Here is an 18,764-nt window from a genome sequence, read left to right as displayed (position 1 = left end):
CTACACCATTGTGCACTATATGTCCCTGGTATAATTGTACCAATTCGTAAGTCTTGTATAAACCTGAAGAACCCCTCCCTTTGTTTAGTCTGTTAAAGAAATGTTTATCTTCACAGGTACCTTAGGACCTTTAGGAACCACATTAAACGATGTTCCTCAACACAGATACTCTAAGTAATTCTTAGGAGCATATCTCACGTTTTTATACTCTTCACCCCCTGGTCCTGAAGAAAGCCCACCCGACCATCCGGCGATTGAGGGTTGAAACATGTTGACCTACACCATTTTTCTAGTGTGAATGAGTCATAATAACTCCAAGTCACCTACATCAATTTTATTGCCTCTTGAAACCAGAATGAATAAATAACAGTGTCTGGAACCTAGAGACTTTTAATACACCTTCACTGTATCACGAGCACTATTACTGGTCACGACTGTTTTAACAAAGGGTATTACCTCCTGGTGGAGGTTGCATAACCACTAAACCCTATGATTATGCAAACACGTGTGAGGGAAAGCGGAGAACAAAGATATACCGCTCAACGTTACCACCAACCAACACGTGCATGAGGGTTTTTTATTGGGACTTGAAAGAACTGTTCCTGCATACCCAATGTTATGCAGGACAAGTGATCCTTCTCTTTTGATTAGGAACTATATGATTACAGGGAACTGACCGGATCACGTATTCCTCCCCTCCCCCACATTGATTTGGAACTCACAGAAACCAGACATAGGAATACACATCCTAGCAGAGGCAGGTTGGAATGGTTAGACAAGCAAATACCTACTTTCTAAAAGTGGTATTTGCAAACACAGAATATTAAAATACACTTTACTAAACAATGTATTTTATTATTCTGAGTTCAGGCAAATTAAACTCGAATTTCTACCATGTTCTCTGAGCCTGTTAGGATTATAAAGTGTAACAATTCTAACAGCCCATTCTGGCCTATTAAGAACAGGTAGCCTTGCAATAGTGAAAAACGAAAATGGCTGTAATTCACTATTAGGACATGCCACACAAACCAGGGCTTGTCCTACCTTATACTAACAATGCACCCTGCCCTTGGGCCTACCATAGGGGTGACTAATATGAAGAAAAGGGAAGGTTTAGGTACTGGCAAGTGGGTGCACTTGCCCAGTCAGCATGACAGTACCAGACTGCACAAGGCTCTGCAAAGGCAGACCTTAGACACATTTTACAAGGCTGCTTCTGTGGGTGGCACAACCAGTGCTGCAGGCCCACCAGCAGCATTTGGATTACACGACCAGGCACACTCAGTGCACTAGACTAGGGACTGACAAGTAAACCAAAATAGCCAAACATGGAATCACTAATCTATACATCAATTTACAATAGGGAGCACTTGCACTGTGGCACTGACTAGCAGTGGCACAGTGCCCAAAGCATCTAACACCAGCAAAAACACATGAGGCAAAGGCAAAAATGGAAGGGAGACCCACGCCAATGGTGCCAGGTCTAACAGTTGCTTTCTATTATAAAAGATGAGCATCCTGATAGATTAGGAGAGGGGGCACTTCTGCTGATACTGAGATCCTTGCATGCTGAGAAATCACCACGCAGCAGTCTGACATCTCGTGAGGGGTGTCCGGTTTGTGACCAAGACGGGCTCCTCCCTACTATTCCATCAGGTAATGGAGCTGGTTTATCCCGTGGGGAATTCTTGGCTCTACACTTACACACATTCTAGATACAATTAGAGTAGAGTTTTCATCATTGACGTACACTTGATTCCTGCCTTGTGTTATATGCCTGCATTTATACATTGTTTATCACCACGGTAGAACTATATCTACCATTTATGCTTTTTTTTGCTAGTAATCACGTTTATCGGCTTCTGTCTACTAATCACTGCAGCACACGTATTTTATGCAAGAATAACGTTGGTTCAATAAATTTATTGAAAACATCCCACTGTGCATTCTCTATATATTCCTCTGAGAATAGAATGTAATTATGCCAATCAGAATGTAGGGCCCAATTCCGATATCAGGCAGAAAGCCTCCGTCCAGACCTACATCATAGGTTTCAGTCCAACCGCCGAATTGAGAGTGATTGGAATGAAACCTACTGGGGATTCCGATGCGCTTCCGACAGGCTCAAGGAGCCCATCAGAAGCCACCATAATCCCCTGACGGCTGAGCCAGGCTCGGCTCCGCTGTCAGGATTATGATGCCACTTTCCGACAACCTTTTCATGTCAGTCTTTCCGACATGGAAAGGCTGTCGCAAAGTGTTTTTGAGAGGCCCTAGCAGGGCCCACTTCCCCCCAGCCCTGGCCCTCCACTATGGTGCCTGCGGGCACCTATGGACCCGCCTAAACATCCCTTCACCATGTGGCAGGCACCATGCAGTGCCTGCCACACAGTGCAGGGATGTTTGAAAACATCCACTTCCCAATGGAAGCTTGCGCTGCGGGTTTTTTCCCCCTGTCACAAAAGCTGCCATTGGGAAATGGATATTTTTGACCACCCAGGACGGTCGCATCCAAATCCAGCAGTCAGAACCGCCATCCTATGGACGGTTCGAGACTGCAATGGTATTGGGCAGACGCAAGTCTGCCCGGCCTTGTCATTAGGCCCATAGTGGTTAGAACATGAGGGGTGGAGTATTCTAACTGTGGCAATCGGAACTGAACTTCCCTGCGCTTTGGATGCCGATATGGATTTCCAACAAAATACAACTGCATTTCAATGTAACCTGTATCTTGTCTTCCATGGAGCTGGAAACTCAACAGTTTTGCTGGTCTTTTTTTCTGAAACATCGCGTGTTTCTACAATTGCAGTACATTCCGATGGCTTTGTGTCAGAAAACAATAATATACACACATTTTCCCTGTTCACCCTGAAAGCTCATATATTTCATGATACCACTGTGAGAAATATTATAATGCTTGCTCCTTGTAAAAACAACTGTAAAATAATTAACTGACCTGAATGTAAAATAGGCAAACACAATTACTGTAATAGGAAGGGAATTGAAAGCTGTTTCATACATGCACTTTCTTGGCTGTTTAAGACTTCCATTATTGGCGAAAATGCTCCCCCATTTTAAATACTACTGAATATCTCACTAGAAATACGCGAAATACTTACAGGGAGTTTTCCTTCAGGAGCAGTTTCTTTGAATGGCTTTCAAGAAATATCTAATAAAGAACAATGAAATTGAAGACGAACAATGATATTAATTTACATCACTCAACATTCTTTGCTGACATTTATATTGAGATTTTTCTTTGCAAAATGTAAGCCGACAATGTTGAACACTCATTTAACACAAAGCAAACTGATTCCAAAAACAGACAGACAATTCAGATGATAAAGCAATGTTTAGAATGAATAACACTGTTTTCATGAGTACCATAATAGTGATCTTCCGAAAAACTGAGGAAACAAACCACGTACAGTGATTGCAAAAAATAAAATGGACAAAATCCAACAGATGAGAAGTCCAACATCACACTCTTTCTCCAACTAACCACCTTGATGGTGGGTTGCTGTTAGTGGTACCTAATGTGCACAAATGATAAGCAATGCCCCGAGCCTTTCTTCTCGCTCTCCACCTGTAGTTTTTTAGGTCTCGCCTTGGCAGCGCATGCGCTGTCTAGGCGAGACCTAAAGTAATCTCTATATGTTGGCAAGCAGCCAGTAGTTTATCCTGCTGCTTGTGATTGGCTTAGTGTTGTTGTAGCATTTCTTACCTTCGTTTTCAGTGGCTATTCTGACTTCCGTATAGTCCGGAAGCAGCAGTCACCAGCTACAGTTTTAGTCCGCACTATTGAGACTTTTTGTTTGTCTTGCGCATCGCTGCCCTTCTAAACATGGCAGCGGCGCATGCGCAAGTAGCCCATGTGTGCGAGGGTCGGGTACCGCATGCTGCTTGGTGTCCTAGTCCTAGGACGCTCCCGCGCCGCACGGCCACCAGCTGCTGCGTGCGCTTCCCCCTCCGCTCTGCCTTGCTGCCCGACTGCCGCCTGTGCCCCTGGTGTTGTCATTGTCGTAATTGGTCTACTCACGCTGTATTTTTCCTCATCGTTTTTTCCCACGCTGTATTTTTCCTAACTGTATTATTCCTAACTGCTTTTCTCCCCCTGTCTTAATTGGTCTCCTCACGCTGTATTTGACCTCATTGTGTTTTCCCACGCTGTATTTCTCCTAACTGCTTTTCTCCCCCTGGATTTGCCCTAATTGTTTATCTCACGCTGTATCTGTCCTTACTGGGGCTTCCCCCGCTGTATTTGTATTTCTGTGGTTGATTTTCCCGCTGTTTGACTGGTTTTCCGCCCTCCGTCGTCCCTCCCCGCTTCCCGCCACCACCGCTGACCCCGCCCATTTCTTCCTTCTGTTCCCTCCCCGCTCCCGCCTCCCAGCTGCTCCGCCCACCCGCGCACTTGGCCATATATGGCGACCGTGCGACGCAGGTGAGTGTGTCCTAGTCCTAGGACGCTCCCGCGCCGCACGGCCACCAGCTGCTGCGTGCGCTTCCCCCTCCGCTCTGCCTTGCTGCCCGACTGCCGCCTGTGCCCCTGGTGTTGTCATTGTCGTAATTGGTCTACTCACGCTGTATTTTTCCTCATCGTTTTTTCCCACGCTGTATTTTTCCTAACTGTATTATTCCTAACTGCTTTTCTCCCCCTGTCTTAATTGGTCTCCTCACGCTGTATTTGACCTCATTGTGTTTTCCCACGCTGTATTTCTCCTAACTGCTTTTCTCCCCCTGGATTTGCCCTAATTGTTTATCTCACGCTGTATCTGTCCTTACTGGGGCTTCCCCCGCTGTATTTGTATTTCTGTGGTTGATTTTCCCGCTGTTTGACTGGTTTTCCGCCCTCCGTCGTCCCTCCCCGCTCCCCGCTTCCCGCCACCACCGCTGACCCCGCCCATTTCTTCCTTCTGTTCCCTCCCCGCTCCCGCCTCCCAGCTGCTCCGCCCACCCGCGCACTTCGCCATATATGGCGACCGTGCGAACGCGCAGCGGGCGCGCCGATTGTGCGCCGAAGGCGCGCCAAAGGTAAGCCCGTCTGCGCCCGTCCGCGCCTGGACCGCGCCCAGGGCCAGGACCCCTGGCCCCCACCGACGGAAGCCGACCCGACGAACCTACAACGCCGCCGAACTCATCGCACTCAACACCGGCGGCATCCCGGGATGTCACCAAGCCACCCCGAAGCACACCCACGGACCCTTCAGCTGCCACGCCTGCAAGTTCACCTGCATCCGGACCTATCCTGCACCTGCACCCGCCAAGCCGAACACCAGCAACAACCACCTCAAGTGCATCCTGCTCAACACCCGCTCCGTCCACAGACACGCCGTCGAACTCTGGAACCTCCTCGACACCACAGCCCCTGACATCGCCTTCCTCACGGAGACCTGGATGAACGCCTCCTCAGCGCCCGACATCGCCATCGCCATCCCAGAGGGCTACAAGATCACCCGAAGGGACCGCACCGCCAACCAGACGGGAGGAGGCATCGCCATCATCCACAGGGACACCATCCGCATCACGACCAACACCGACGACACCCTAACCACCGCCGAACACCTGCACTTCCAGATCCACACGGACCCCAGAACAACCCTCAGAGGCACCCTGATCTACCGACCCCCGGGACCACGCACACGATTCAGCGAGGACATCGCCGACTTCATCAGCCCGCATGCCCTCCCCTCGCCGACTACATCCTCCTGGGGGACCTCAACTTCCACTTGGAGAACAACAGCGACCGGAACACCAGCACCCTGCTCGACAACCTGGCCAACCTCGGACTCAAGCAGCTGGTATCCACCCCCACCCACCTCGCCGGACACACACTCGACGCCGTCTTCTCATCCAGCAAAGACATCGCCTTCAGCCACGCAACAGGACTCCACTGGACGGACCACAGCTGTGTCCACTTCACCTTCAAAAGAACGACGATCCACCACCACCAGCAACAGGTTGCCCGCAGAAGCTGAAACAAGATCACAGTCGACCAGCTCACCGCTTCCCTGAGCCAGCACCCTCCTGCCGGCTCAGCGAACCCCAGCCAGGCCGCCGAAAACCTCACGAAATGGATCAGCAACTGCGCGGACGAACTCGCCCCCCTGAGGACCCCGCCCAGCAGACCCGGCAGCAGAAAAACCCCATGGTTCACCGACGAACTCAAGAGCTCCAAGAAGAACTGCCGAGCCCTCGAGAAAGTATGGAGAAGGGAACCAACAATGGACAACATGAACACCCTCAAGCTCGCCACCCGGAAACACCACCAACTGATCCGCGCCACCAAGAAAAATGCATACAAGGACCGGCTGGACAACAACGCACACAACTGCAAGGAACTCTTCAACATCGTGAAAGAGCTCTCCAACCCCAACGCCGAAAACAACGACGTCACCCCATCGCAAGACCTCTGCAACTCCCTCGCCTCCTACTTCCACAACAAGATCGTGGACATACACAACAGCTTCAGCACTCAACCGACGCACGCCACAACCGAACCACCGCCCCCCACCGCCACCCTCCGCGCCTGGACTCCAATCAGCACCGAAGACACCGTCCGCACAATGAACTCCGTCCACTCCGGATCTCCGACCGACCCCTGCCCTCACCACGTCTTCAACAAGGCCGACGCTATCATCGCACCCCACCTACGGGACATTATCAACACCTCCTTCGACACCGCCACCTTCCCTGAGAGCTGGAAGCACGCCGAACTCAGCGCTCTACTCAAGAAACCTACAGCGGACCCCACCGAACTCAAGAACTACCGTCCCATCTCGCTCCTCCCGTTCCCGGCCAAAGTCATCGAAAAGACCGTCAACAAACAGCTGGCCGCCTTCCTCGAGACGAATGGATCCCTCGACCCCTCACAGTCTGGCTTCCGAGCTAACCACAGCACCGAGACCGCCCTCATCGCTGCCACCGATGACATCCGAGCCCTGATGGACAACGGAGACACAGCGGCCCTCATCCTCCTGGACCTCTCCGCGGCATTCGACACCGTCTGCCACCGCACCCTAGTGCAGCGCCTCGGCAACATCGGAATCCAGGAGAAGGCACTGGAATGGATCACATCCTTCCTCGACGGAAGAACACAGAGAGTCCGCCTACCACCGTACAAGTCAGAGGCCACCGAAGTCATCTGCGGCGTCCCTCAAGGATCCTCGCTGAGCCCCACCCTCTTCAACGTCTACATGAGCCCCCTCGCGGCCATCGCACGCCAACACAACCTCAACATAATCTCCTACGCCGACGACACCCAGCTGATCCTCTCCCTGACCAACGACCCCGCCGCCGCCAGAGCCAACCTGCATGAAGGGATGAGAGATGTAGCCGAGTGGATGACGACCAGCCGCCTGAAACTGAACTCAGACAAGACGGAGGTCCTCATCCTGGGCTCCTCGCCCTCCGCCTGGGACGACTCCTGGTGGCCCCCCGCCCTAGGCACCGCACCCAAACCGACGGACCACGCACGCAACCTGGGCTTCATCCTGGACTCCTCCCTCTCCATGACCAGACAAGTCAACGCCGTCTCCTCGTCGTGCTTCTACATCCTACGCATGCTACGGAAGATCTTCCGGTGGATCCCCACCGAGACCAGGAAGACTGTCACCCAGGCCCTCGTCACCAGCCGACTGGACTACGGCAACGCCCTCTACGCCGGAACCACCGCCAAGCTCCAGAAGAGACTCCAGCGGATCCAGAACGCCTCAGCCAGACTCATCCTCGACATCCCACGAAACAGCCACATCTCCGGACACCTGAGAAATCTGCACTGGCTCCCCGTCAACAAAAGAATCACCTTCCGTCTCCTCACCCACGCACACAAAGCCCTACACGACCAAGGCCCGAGCTACCTCAACAACCGAATCAACTTCTACGCTCCCAAACGCCACCTCAGATCGACCAACCACGCCCTCGCCGCCGTCCCCCGCATCCGAAGAGCGACAACAGGAGGAAGGTCCTTCTCCTACCTGGCCGCCAAGACCTGGAACTCCCTCCCGACCGACCTGCGCCTGACCCAAGACCACCTCTCCTTCAGGAAGAAGCTCAAGACCTGGCTGTTCGGGCAGTAACGGCACCCCCCCCCCTAGCGCCTTGAGACCCCACGGGTGAGTAGTGCGCTCTATAAATGTATTGATTGATTGATTGATTGATTGATTGATTGATTGATTGATAGCTAAGCTTGCATTTCAAGCGCTGAACATATGCCCCTACTTTCTATGTCACCTTAATACCGCAAGGTTATGGACGGCGCCTCGCGCATGCCCTTTAAATTACGGAAACAAAACCCGAGGGGAAAGAGACTGACAGGAAAAACGCCGGCAGCGCGGGTCGGAGTAGATCCGTTTTCTCAAACGCCAACCACTTGGATTTCAGGTAAGCTAAGGGACCCTCAGATTGGGGTAGGGCGAACATCATTCACATACTGCAGCCCAGCTTTAGTCACATGAGTAATTGCTAGTATGTTTCGGCAGTTTATTAGATATATTCAATCTTGACATTTATCAGAGCGCGTAGCCCAGCTACTTTAATCTGCACTCTGGCCACGTGTAACCTGTGTCGCTATCTGTGCCCAACGTCTGCCTGCTTCACGAGTTAGAGTAGCAGCCATCTCAAATGCTACGGTGGGCTCTACAAAAGATCACCACTCTGGACTACGTATGTCCGGCCATTGCCTTGCTGCTAGTTTGGTGTCATTTAAGTGCACTTTTTTTAAGCACAGCCACTTTCATCATGCACTTTCTTGAACCATTAGGGACAATGCTGAAATGGATTACTGGCACTGCTGCGCACGTTGTGTAAGATGGCACCAATAGCATACAGCTTTTTTAAACAAGTTTTTAAAAAGTATCTTAGCGTACGTTTCTTACCTATTTCTTGGTGGTGAAGTTGCCCTACTTCTAATTTTCAAACCACTGTGTGCATAGCGCTTGTGAGAGTGGCCACAGTGGAGGAGCTATCTCAGGAAACCTCATGGAGCAGTTCTTGCCCTGATGCGCTCCTTCACACAGAGATGATTGCTAGGCTGCTCTCTTCTGCATATACTACAGTTCCTCTACCAAAGTCCAATGTAAGTAAGCCTTCCGCTTGTCGTTTTACCTTTGTTTATCACCCCCTTGCACTCTTTTTCAGCATGATTTTAAATGCACTCTTGTCATGTTAGCAGCATTTCACTGTTGTTGTCTGCAACCCTCCGACCCCCTTTACTCTGCCCATCTCTTCCCCCACACCCGCCCTCGCTTGAGTTTCACCGCAGTCAAAAGCCAGGCATGTTCCTTCTTTTCTCAGCATGCACAGGTCTCCCTGGTGTTGACCCTCTAACTTCCACCAGGCGCCTCTTGAGAGTTCTACATTGAAATACTATCCAGCGCTAAGACACGAGACACCAATCACTAGGAGCACCTGCCGTACTTCAGACAAGGATGTGGTCTAACGGCTAGACTGCCGACTTTGGAGATGGGAAAACAAGGTTCGAGAATTGGGGTCGACTACACATCCTGTGATTCTGGGCAAATCAGTTATTCTCCCTCTGCCTCCCAATAACAAGCATTTACAATGTAATAGGCCTCGCTTTACACGAGTTTGAGCTATTAACATTGCAAATGACAATGCCTTTTATTTATGATTTAGAAAATGAAAACAAAAATAAAAGGCATTGTCATTTGCAATGTCAATAGCTCAAACTCGCGTAAATGTCAGACCTATTGCATTGCAAATGCTTGTTATAAATTATTTTCACCCCAATAAAATGGCACAAGCACAATGTGGCTTTACGCGTATCTTCATTTTTAGATGCAATTGTCCAAAGCTAAGGTTAGAATATTTTTCAGCTAAGATATAAAGATTGTGTCACTCAACGGGGAATTTATGCAAAAAAAACTAATAATGTTGTGGCAAGCAAAGAAGCAGGAAGAACATATTCACTCGAATACAGTGAAGAAATGTCTCATACTGCAGGCTCTTTTTTTTTTTTTTTTTTTCTTTTTTTTTTGGTTAAAAACTTTTATTGAGCAATCAGATAAAAAGTACAGAGATGGGCCTACAACCACACGGGCTGGCCGCTAATTCGCAAAGCACGTATCATACAGTAAACATTAATCTCCGTGGCCAGGCCCAAATCACAGATTAAATATTGCACCAAGCATATGACAGGACACAACAGTTTTTGTCTTAAACAATAAAATAACAAACTAAAACAAGGCGAATGTAGCAATCACGTCAGCCCAGATGACAGAGGGGAAGTACACTAATCAGGAAGATAAAGGTAAATCAATGAGACTCGGCAAGGCCGGGGGGGGGGGCAGCAGGGAGGACAGGAAAATCTTAAAAAGAGAATGAAAGATTTCGGGAACGTCAGCCTAGGGAGACAGGGTAACATCGGATGTGTCAACCAAGGGAGGGGTACAAATGTCTCCACGATATGCATTCCACTGACCCCAAATTTTAGTCCACGCCCTGGGTCTGCCCCTAGCCACATAGACGGTCTTCTCTCGAAACATGGACCAGTCCATGTTATCCTCCCACACCGAAACGTCCGGAGGTCTGGATGCGCCCCAGAGTTGCGCAATGTCCCGCTTCGCGACCATGTACCCCAAGGATGCCCATCTGGTCTGGGCCACAGAATAATCGGTGGGTTCCCACACGTTCAACAGGCAGCGTCGGGCCTCAGGCCGCAGGGCAACACCAGTCACGACAGTCATCACATCAAGTACATCAATCCAGTAGGCCGCTACCAACGGGCATTCCCAAAGTATATGCATAAATGTAGCACTCATCCCACAGCCACGCTTACATAAGCCATCGGGGGAAAAACCCATTACAACCAGGCGCGGGCCAGTTACATACACGCGGTGGAGGATCTTAAGTTGCACCAAACGAAGACGGGCGGGAATGGCGACCTCTTTAGGAGAAGAGAGTGCTGACTGCCAATCCTCGTCATCCAATTCCAATCCGTCACCGACCCACAGCTCCCTAAGGCGGACCAACAGGTCGGCGCGACTATGAATCAATTTTTTATAAATAAGGGAGATAGTACTATCAGGCAGGTGTCCATCTAGTATACGATCTTCAAGGGGGGAAGACTCGGGCAGGGTCACACCAGGAGTTAGAACTGAGGCCAGGGCATGCCGGACCTGCAGATACCGAAAAAACTCTCTATCACTCAAGTCGTATTCTGCCTTAAGGGTCTGGAATGACTTCACACTACCTTTCGCACAGACATCACCCACCTTACATATCCCAATCATATCCCAGCGGTCGAATCCCTTAGTAGACCAGAGACACCCCAAACGTTCAGAGGCATAAAGCGGCGTCGCCAGTGTCAGTCGATTCTCCCAGCCCAAACTCACATGCGCGGCGCGCCACACAGTGACTGCGATCCTGGACGGGCCTACAAGATGGCGCCCGGCCGATCTAGAATAAAGCGCTCTATTAAAGTCCCCTCCCGGCAGCTGGAGTCTATCCATCTCAAAGGCCGGATCCCGACCCGGTGAATACATCGCGTGGTTGATGGCAGACAGCTGGGCAGCCCAGTAATATCTCTTGATGTCGGGGAGCGCCATGCCCCCGTCAAACCAAGGGATGGTGAGTTTCGCAAGGGCAATACGTGGACGCCCGTCCCAAATCAGTTGTCTTTGAAGACTCTCGATCTCTCGGAAATAGGTAGCGGGAACGTCGTCATAAGAATTCTGAAGTGCGTAGAGGAACCGCGGCAAGGACATCATTTTAAAAAGGGCCGCCCTGCCCAGAGGAGACAGGGGCAGCTTACGCCAACGGGCCACATCTAGTCGCAGTCTAAGAAGCGGGGGAGGAGATTGCGCTCGAATCGGAGTGAGGAGTCCCGCGTAATAAAGATCCCCAAATACTGGAAGCCAGACTGGACCACCTGGATAGGAAATCTGTCCGGCAATGGGGGCAAAACACCCGAAAGAACATACACGCAGGACTTAGCCCAATTAATAACTAGGCCCGAGTTAGCTCCAAACGAGGTAAGAACATCAAATAAAACATTTAGAGATTTACGCGGGGAAGTAAGATACAAAAGAATGTCATCCGCGTAAAGTGAGACGCGGTCCTCAAAGTCCGGTGACCAACGGATCCCCTTGAGTGAAGGCTCCCATCGAAGCCACGCAGCTAACGGTTCCAGGGCGAGCGCAAAAAGCAACGGAGACAAGGGGCAACCCTGACGGGTCCCCCTACCAAGGCAGAAGGGGACAGAAACTCTACCGTTCACCACTACCTGCGCTAAGGGTTCAGCGTATAACAACTTCACCCAACCGATAAACTCAGCACCAAAACCAAATTTTACAAGAGCAGCCCAAAGATAGGGCCATTCCACTGTGTCAAAAGCCATCGAGGCATCCAACGAGGCCAAAATGGCCGATTCCGTCAGAAGCCCCGCCCTCGCAACAGCACCGTGGAGACGACGTAGGTTAAGAGCCGTGTTGCGATGTGGGATAAATCCGGATTGATCCGGATGAACCAAGTCACTAATGACCGTCAAGAGGCGGGTCGCCAGGAGCTTAGCCAGGACCTTGGGCTCAACGTTTAACAAGGAAATGGGCCTATAAGACGAACAAAGGTCCCGCGGTTTACCATCCTTGGGAATTACGACTATCGTAGCCAGACGCTGATCATACGGGAGAACACCCCGTTCCCGGGACTCCAACAACATGTCACGAAGATAGGGCGCCACCTTGTCAGGACGTAGCTTGTACAGTTCAATTGGCAACCCGTTCGGGCCCAAGGCTTTGCCCGAACGGAGTGAGCGAATGGCAGTAGCTATCTCGTCAGTAGTAAAAGGGGACTCCAACGATTTACAGTCTAAATCGGAGACACTGGGCAAAGCTATATCGCGCAACAGAAGGCGAGAGTCAGCAACATCCCGTCCAGACACAGGGGTATAAACCACACGAAAATACTCAGCAAAACATGCAACTATTCCAATCGGGTCCGTCACTCTCACACCATTCGATGATTGAATCACGGGCACCACACGATTCGCCCTCTCCTTCTTATCCAACCACGCCAATAATTTGCCCGCCTTGTCCCCCACATCATACAGACGGCCCTGTTGCTCCCGGAACATCTGTTTGGCCGCATCCGTGACCAAAGACTTATAAGCAAATTGTTTCAGACCCAGGGCATGGAGTTTATCAGATGTGACTTCCGACTCTAAGGCAGCCTCCCTTTCAGCAATCTCCCTCTCGAGGTCCACCACCTCCCGATCCCTCGCCCTCTTGGAGTCAACAATAAGGGAAAGGGCCTGTCCACGAATCACTGTCTTAAAGGCCTCCCACAGGGATATCGCAGAGGAAACGGATCCCTCGTTGTCCAAAAAATAGGCGTCCAAAGACTTAGTCAAAAGGTTGCGGGTCTCGGGGGAGGTAAGGTACCATGGGTTGATAGGAGCTACCCGGCCCGCCGCCTCCACCCCCATCTCAAAACAGAGCCAGAGCGGAGAATGATCGGAAATGCCCCGGGGGAGGTGTCTAATCTCACGCACCGCCGGCGACTGGGCCGCAGGCATCAGGAAATAATCCAGTCTAGACAAACTCCCATGGGCCCCAGAGTGGAAAGTGTATTGAAGCTGAGTAGGATGCATAAGCCTCCAGCAATCCACCAAACCAAACGTGTCCAGAAACCCACCCAGCCACTGTTGGGCCGAAGGAGTGTCCCTAGGGGGGTGGCGATCGTGTAGACCAGAGAACACAGAATTAAAGTCACCTGCAATGAAGAGAGTACTATTAGGGAGGTCCAACAAGACACGGCCCAAATCGGAAAAGGTAGAAGTCTGCAGGCCGGGGGGGACATAAACAGCAAATAAGGAGAGGGTACGACCCTCATAACGACCCACGAGGACAGCATATCTCCCCCGATCATCAAGGATCACATCATCAATAGCTAGGGGGAGGGAAGCCCGAACAAGGATACCCACCCCCCTGGAACCCGTGGTAAACCCCGAATGTGCGGCAAGGCGATAGCCCCACCTATTCATCGCACGACAAGTATTGCCCACCAAATGAGTCTCCTGCAGGAAAACAATATCTGGAGATAAACGTCGTAAACATTTCAACACCACACTCCGCTTAATACGATCCCCCAGACCATTAACATTCCACGAAACAAACCTCAACCCGCTACCCCCCATCCCACACAGCAATGCCGAAACCCCTCCTCCATGAGCATGACAAGAAAACCATCAGTAGCAAGATAAAGTCGCCTTGAGAACATAACACACAAACATCGAACTTCCCAACCACCCACCCCGCAACAATCAAGAAAACACCCCCCACCCTGCACCCCTGCAAAATGCTAAAGAGCCACCCCAACATGCAGTGTGCCTGTCGCCCAAGAACCCCCATTCTACAAAAAGACCCCGGAGGAGGAAAGGCTCTGGCCCACCCGCCACCCCGATCAAGACAGATGACGAGGAAAACACACAAACAGTAGAGGCACTTAGGCATAGAATCCCGGAAGAGTTTACTCTATACGAGGGCCCAGACGTAGACGAATTGTTCAGCTCTCCACACCACCCTCAGCACCACCCGGGTGGGCGTCGGACTCAGTCGTAGGAGGTCGGCCAGGCAGAGAGTCAAGCCAGTCGTTCACAGAATCTGGCCGATCAAAGAAAAAGGTTCGGTCATTGTACTCCACTCGCAGCCTGGTTGGAAACAGCATAGCGTAGCGTAACTCCATGTCCCGAAGACGCTTCTTGACACCACGGAAGCCCATACGCTGTTTCTGGACCTGTTGAGAAAAGTCCGGATAAAAGTTCACTGTGGCGTTCTCAAAGGCCACCGGACCCTTCACACGTGATGCTTGCAGGATAGCGTCCCGATCTCTATAATGGAAGAGTTTCGCAACAATAGGCCTCGGCGGGGCACCTGGCTTACCCTGGCCCCCCGGAACTCGATGGGCACGCTCTACTGTGAAAAATTTACTCAGTCCAGACGGAGAGAGATAGTTTTGGATCAGATCCTCAACCAGGAGATCAACAGAGTGAGGTTCTGGATTTTCCGGAACGCCAACCACTCACACATTACAGCGACGTGCCCTGTTCTCAAAGTCCTCCAGGCGCCGGGTCATGAAATCGTTCACCCTACGGAGATTACCAATCTCCGTCTGTATCTCCGAGACGTCCGTCGTGAGGCTGGATGACTTGAGATCCAATGATTTCACCTTCTCATTGGTTTTCGATAGGTCGGCTCGAATCAAGTTCACATCAATGGCCACTGTGTCGATTTTGTGGGCCAAGGCCTCGTATTGTTGGCCTATCGTCTCCCTCATGCCAGAAATGGCGCCCATGATGTCCTGCAAGGACGGCTCCGTTGATGCGTCCAGGATGTGGTCAGCAGCACTTGGACCGGGCAGGGCGGCTCCGGGGGACCCCTTCAAATGGGTGTAGCGGTCCATAACGTTAGACTGGACCGGGCCCCCGCGCAGGGGTGTCTTGGTCTTCCGTGTCTCTCGGTCCCCTCTGCCCGCCATGTTGAAAACTGCGTCACAAAGAGATTCACCAGGCTCGATGGAATGGGCACAGGAAAATAAGGCTTCGGGATCAAAGAGCCGCCAAAAGGGTACCACCAGGATAGAGCCAATCAGATAGGAGAAGAAGCCAGCCAAAGGCCCGACAGCCGTCTCATGCCCCGGATCCAGCCCAGGCCAGACTCCCCTGCCAGATGTCTCAGTCTGAGGAAGAATCGAAACCGAAACTTAAGAGGGGGACCCACAAGTCCAATCCCCCTGCCGCTGTTGTTCAACTCCAAGACGGCCACAGAGCCTCACCCAGTCCCGGGCGTACCTCAAGGGCGGATCCCAAAAGTTCGAATCACCGTAACTCCGGCACCCCGGGTCAGAATCAAATTCCGAAAGTTCCAGGACGATCAGCCCAGCGTCCTCTACACAAATCCTCGTGAAAAGTCAGGATATGTTCAGGATATCATGCCGGGAGTGGCGGGGGTCCGGAGAGCGCTGTGCTCACGCGGCCATCTCGGATGCCCGCCAAGCTCCTCCTCACTGCAGGCTCTTTTAATAATTTTAGATTTCCAAAGAGCTATAAAGTTTTTGCCCCAAAGAATCAAGGTAAAAAAAACAGAACTTGTGTTTTGGAAATATTTACCAAGGAATATACACTGTTAGCTTTATAAATGAAAGGCACACGGCCCGGTCTGATTGATGATTTAGTCATGATGAGCAGTCCACCTGGACAGGGAGGCAGCAGTGGCCAGTGCAGGTAAGGGCAGTGGGGCCGGTTGGAGGAGGGATTTCGACTGTGACCACGAGGGGGAAATTAATTATTTTTTTTGTGTTCCCTTGTGATCATCAGTCACAATCGAAATCGAAATCCCCCCATCCAGCCTCACCCTCCCCCACTGCTCTAACCTGCACGGGCCGCAACTGAGTGTAGGCTAAGGACTCCCTTCTTTGGTGGAGGTTTTGGCAGGCCTACAAGGGATATGCCAATTTGGATGTTGCATTGAAAGTCTGAAAGCTTTACTGAGCTGGTGCCATGTTCAATGCCCCCATTCTGTCTGTAATTTCTGAAAATAAACTCCCAACCCAAAAACAAAAACAATAATACTGGAATGCATAGAGCTTTCTCTCTGAGTTTGGAGAAGTGTGTTTTTTTCCCTAACTTGCATGGCGATCCTGAGTGTGGAAAAATAGTGATGAATGCCATGCCTTGCTCTGATTAGGGCTGGTAGACCATCAGTTTCACCTGGAGGCCCTGCAGAAGACATGCATCTGGTAAAAGATGTACACAGGCGGAGCCTGAAGAGGCTCAGTTAGTATAAAATTGCAAGAGGATCCACCTTAAGGTCCACTCCCTGTAGGGAGATGGAACAACAGTTTGGGATGTTCAACCCTCATTTGCATGAGCCATCTGAGGGACCTGTGGTCTATCTGAAAACAGAAGTTGGTCCCAAACAGGCATGGTCTCAACTTCTTCTGTGCCCAGACGACAGCAAAAGCTTCTCTTTAAATGGTGCTCCACCTACGTTTCTGTGGAAGAAACCTCCTACTAATGAAGGCTATTGGTTGGTCTAGGCCCTTGTCATTCAGCTGTGTTAAAGACAGCCCCTATACCATGCTCTGAAACATCCGTCTGCATAATGAATTCTTTGGAGAAGTCAGGGGCCCTGAGCAGCGGTGCTGTGCACATGGCTGAGAGTCAAAGGCCATTTGACAAGCTTGTGTCCAGATCACCAATCTGGTCTGCATCTTGGAAGTCAGTTCAGTTTAGAAGGGAACAATGGGGCCACTGCCCTTAACAAATGGTCTGTAGTATCCAGTGAGGCCTTGAAAGGCTCTCAATTCGGTTTGGGGTTTAGGTGGTTCCCAGGTCTTGATGGTTTCCATCTTGGCCCAAAGGGACTGCACCTTGCCTCCACCTACCAGGTATCCCAAATAGACCATGGAACCCTGCCCAGTCTGGCACTTGCTGGCCTTGATTGCCAGGCCTGCCTGCAGCAGGGTCTGAAGCACCTCATGGAGATCATGCTGGTGCTCCTCACAGCTGGAACTATAGACAACAATTTCATCCAAGTAGGCAGCACTGGAAGCCTCCTTACCAGCTAGGACCCTGTTAACCAACCGTTGGAAGGTAGCAGGGGCATTCTTTAATCTAAGGGGCATCTATTTCAATTGGTAATGACCCTCTGGGCTTGAGAATACTGACCTCTCCTTTGCCCCCTCAGTCAAGGCGATCTGCCAGTACCCTGATGTCAAATCAAAAGTACTGAGGAATTTGGCGGGCCCAGCCTGTCAATGAGATCATCATCTCTGGGGACGGGGTGTACATCAGTTCTGGTGACTGACCCGGGTCCTTTGTAGTCCACGCAGAACCGGAGTTCTAGTTTGATGTCCGGTGGGGCAGCCTTTGGTACCAGCACTACAGGGATGGACCAGGGACTGTTAGAGGGCTCAATCACCCCTAAGGCCAACCTCTTGGAGACTTCCTACTTGATGCAGGCTCTCACCCTGTCTTATAACTTGCGAAAATGTTTCTTTACGGGGACTGTCTCCTGTGTCGACATCATGGACACACAGATGTGTGAGTCCAGGGGTGAGGGAAAAAAAGAAGGCAAACTGTCCGAGCAACTGATAACAGTCACCTTGTTGTTCTGGGGTCAGCGAGACAGAGAGGTTGACACCCTCTAGTGACCCATCGTGTTCCTTTGAAGAGAAGAGGTCAGGGAGAGGTTCACTCTCCTCTTCAACACCCATCAATCACAAGGAGTATGCTCACTTCGGACCTCTCGAAGTGAGGCTTTAACCTGTTTACTTGGAACACCATCAGTGGGGTTATGGGTGTATTGAAGTCCACCAAATAGGTGGCTTCCTCTTACGCTCCTTAACTTCATATTGGCTAATACAGTGGTCCTGCAGAGCTCCATGACCCATACCATCTTGCCAGGTTGAAACTACCAGAGTGGCCATCTAGTTGTGCCAGCATTTCATTACCTCCTGGCTGGCCTTGAGATTACTCTTGGCCTCCTTCCAGAAGTGGTGCCTCTGGCTACAGAAGGCCAGCATGTAGCTGACCACATCTTGGGGGTGCTATCTGGGATCTTTCTCCCACCCCTCCCTTGCATGCTCAGAGGTCTGCGAACAGGGTGGACATAGAGGCGTTTGAAAGTACTGAACCCTACTCCTTTCTGTGGCACCTCCCTGTCGGCAAAGAGAAGGCATGGCAAGAGGATGTCCCATTTATGCCTCTTGGACTCAGGTAGGTCTGCAATCATGCCTTTCAAGGT

At 51.1% G+C, this 18,764-nt stretch overlaps 1 protein-coding gene across 1 annotated transcript in view; it reads right to left on the bottom strand.

Moving 5' to 3' along the window:
- Nucleotides 1–18,764, bottom strand: part of LOC144762717 (uncharacterized) — a 924,777-nt gene that overhangs the window by 337,967 nt on the left and 568,046 nt on the right. The window contains exon 10 of the mRNA XM_078647968.1: nt 3,120–3,169. Within this exon, the coding sequence (XP_078504094.1) occupies nt 3,120–3,169 (50 nt within the window). The remainder of the gene's footprint in view (nt 1–3,119; nt 3,170–18,764) is intronic.

The sequence above is a fragment of the Lissotriton helveticus genome, chromosome 1_1, assembly GCF_964261635.1.
Source record: "Lissotriton helveticus chromosome 1_1, aLisHel1.1, whole genome shotgun sequence".
Taxonomy (NCBI): Eukaryota; Metazoa; Chordata; class Amphibia; order Caudata; family Salamandridae; genus Lissotriton; species Lissotriton helveticus.
The sequence above is the reverse complement of the archived record's forward strand: the minus strand, read 5'-3'. Positions and strand labels throughout refer to the sequence as shown.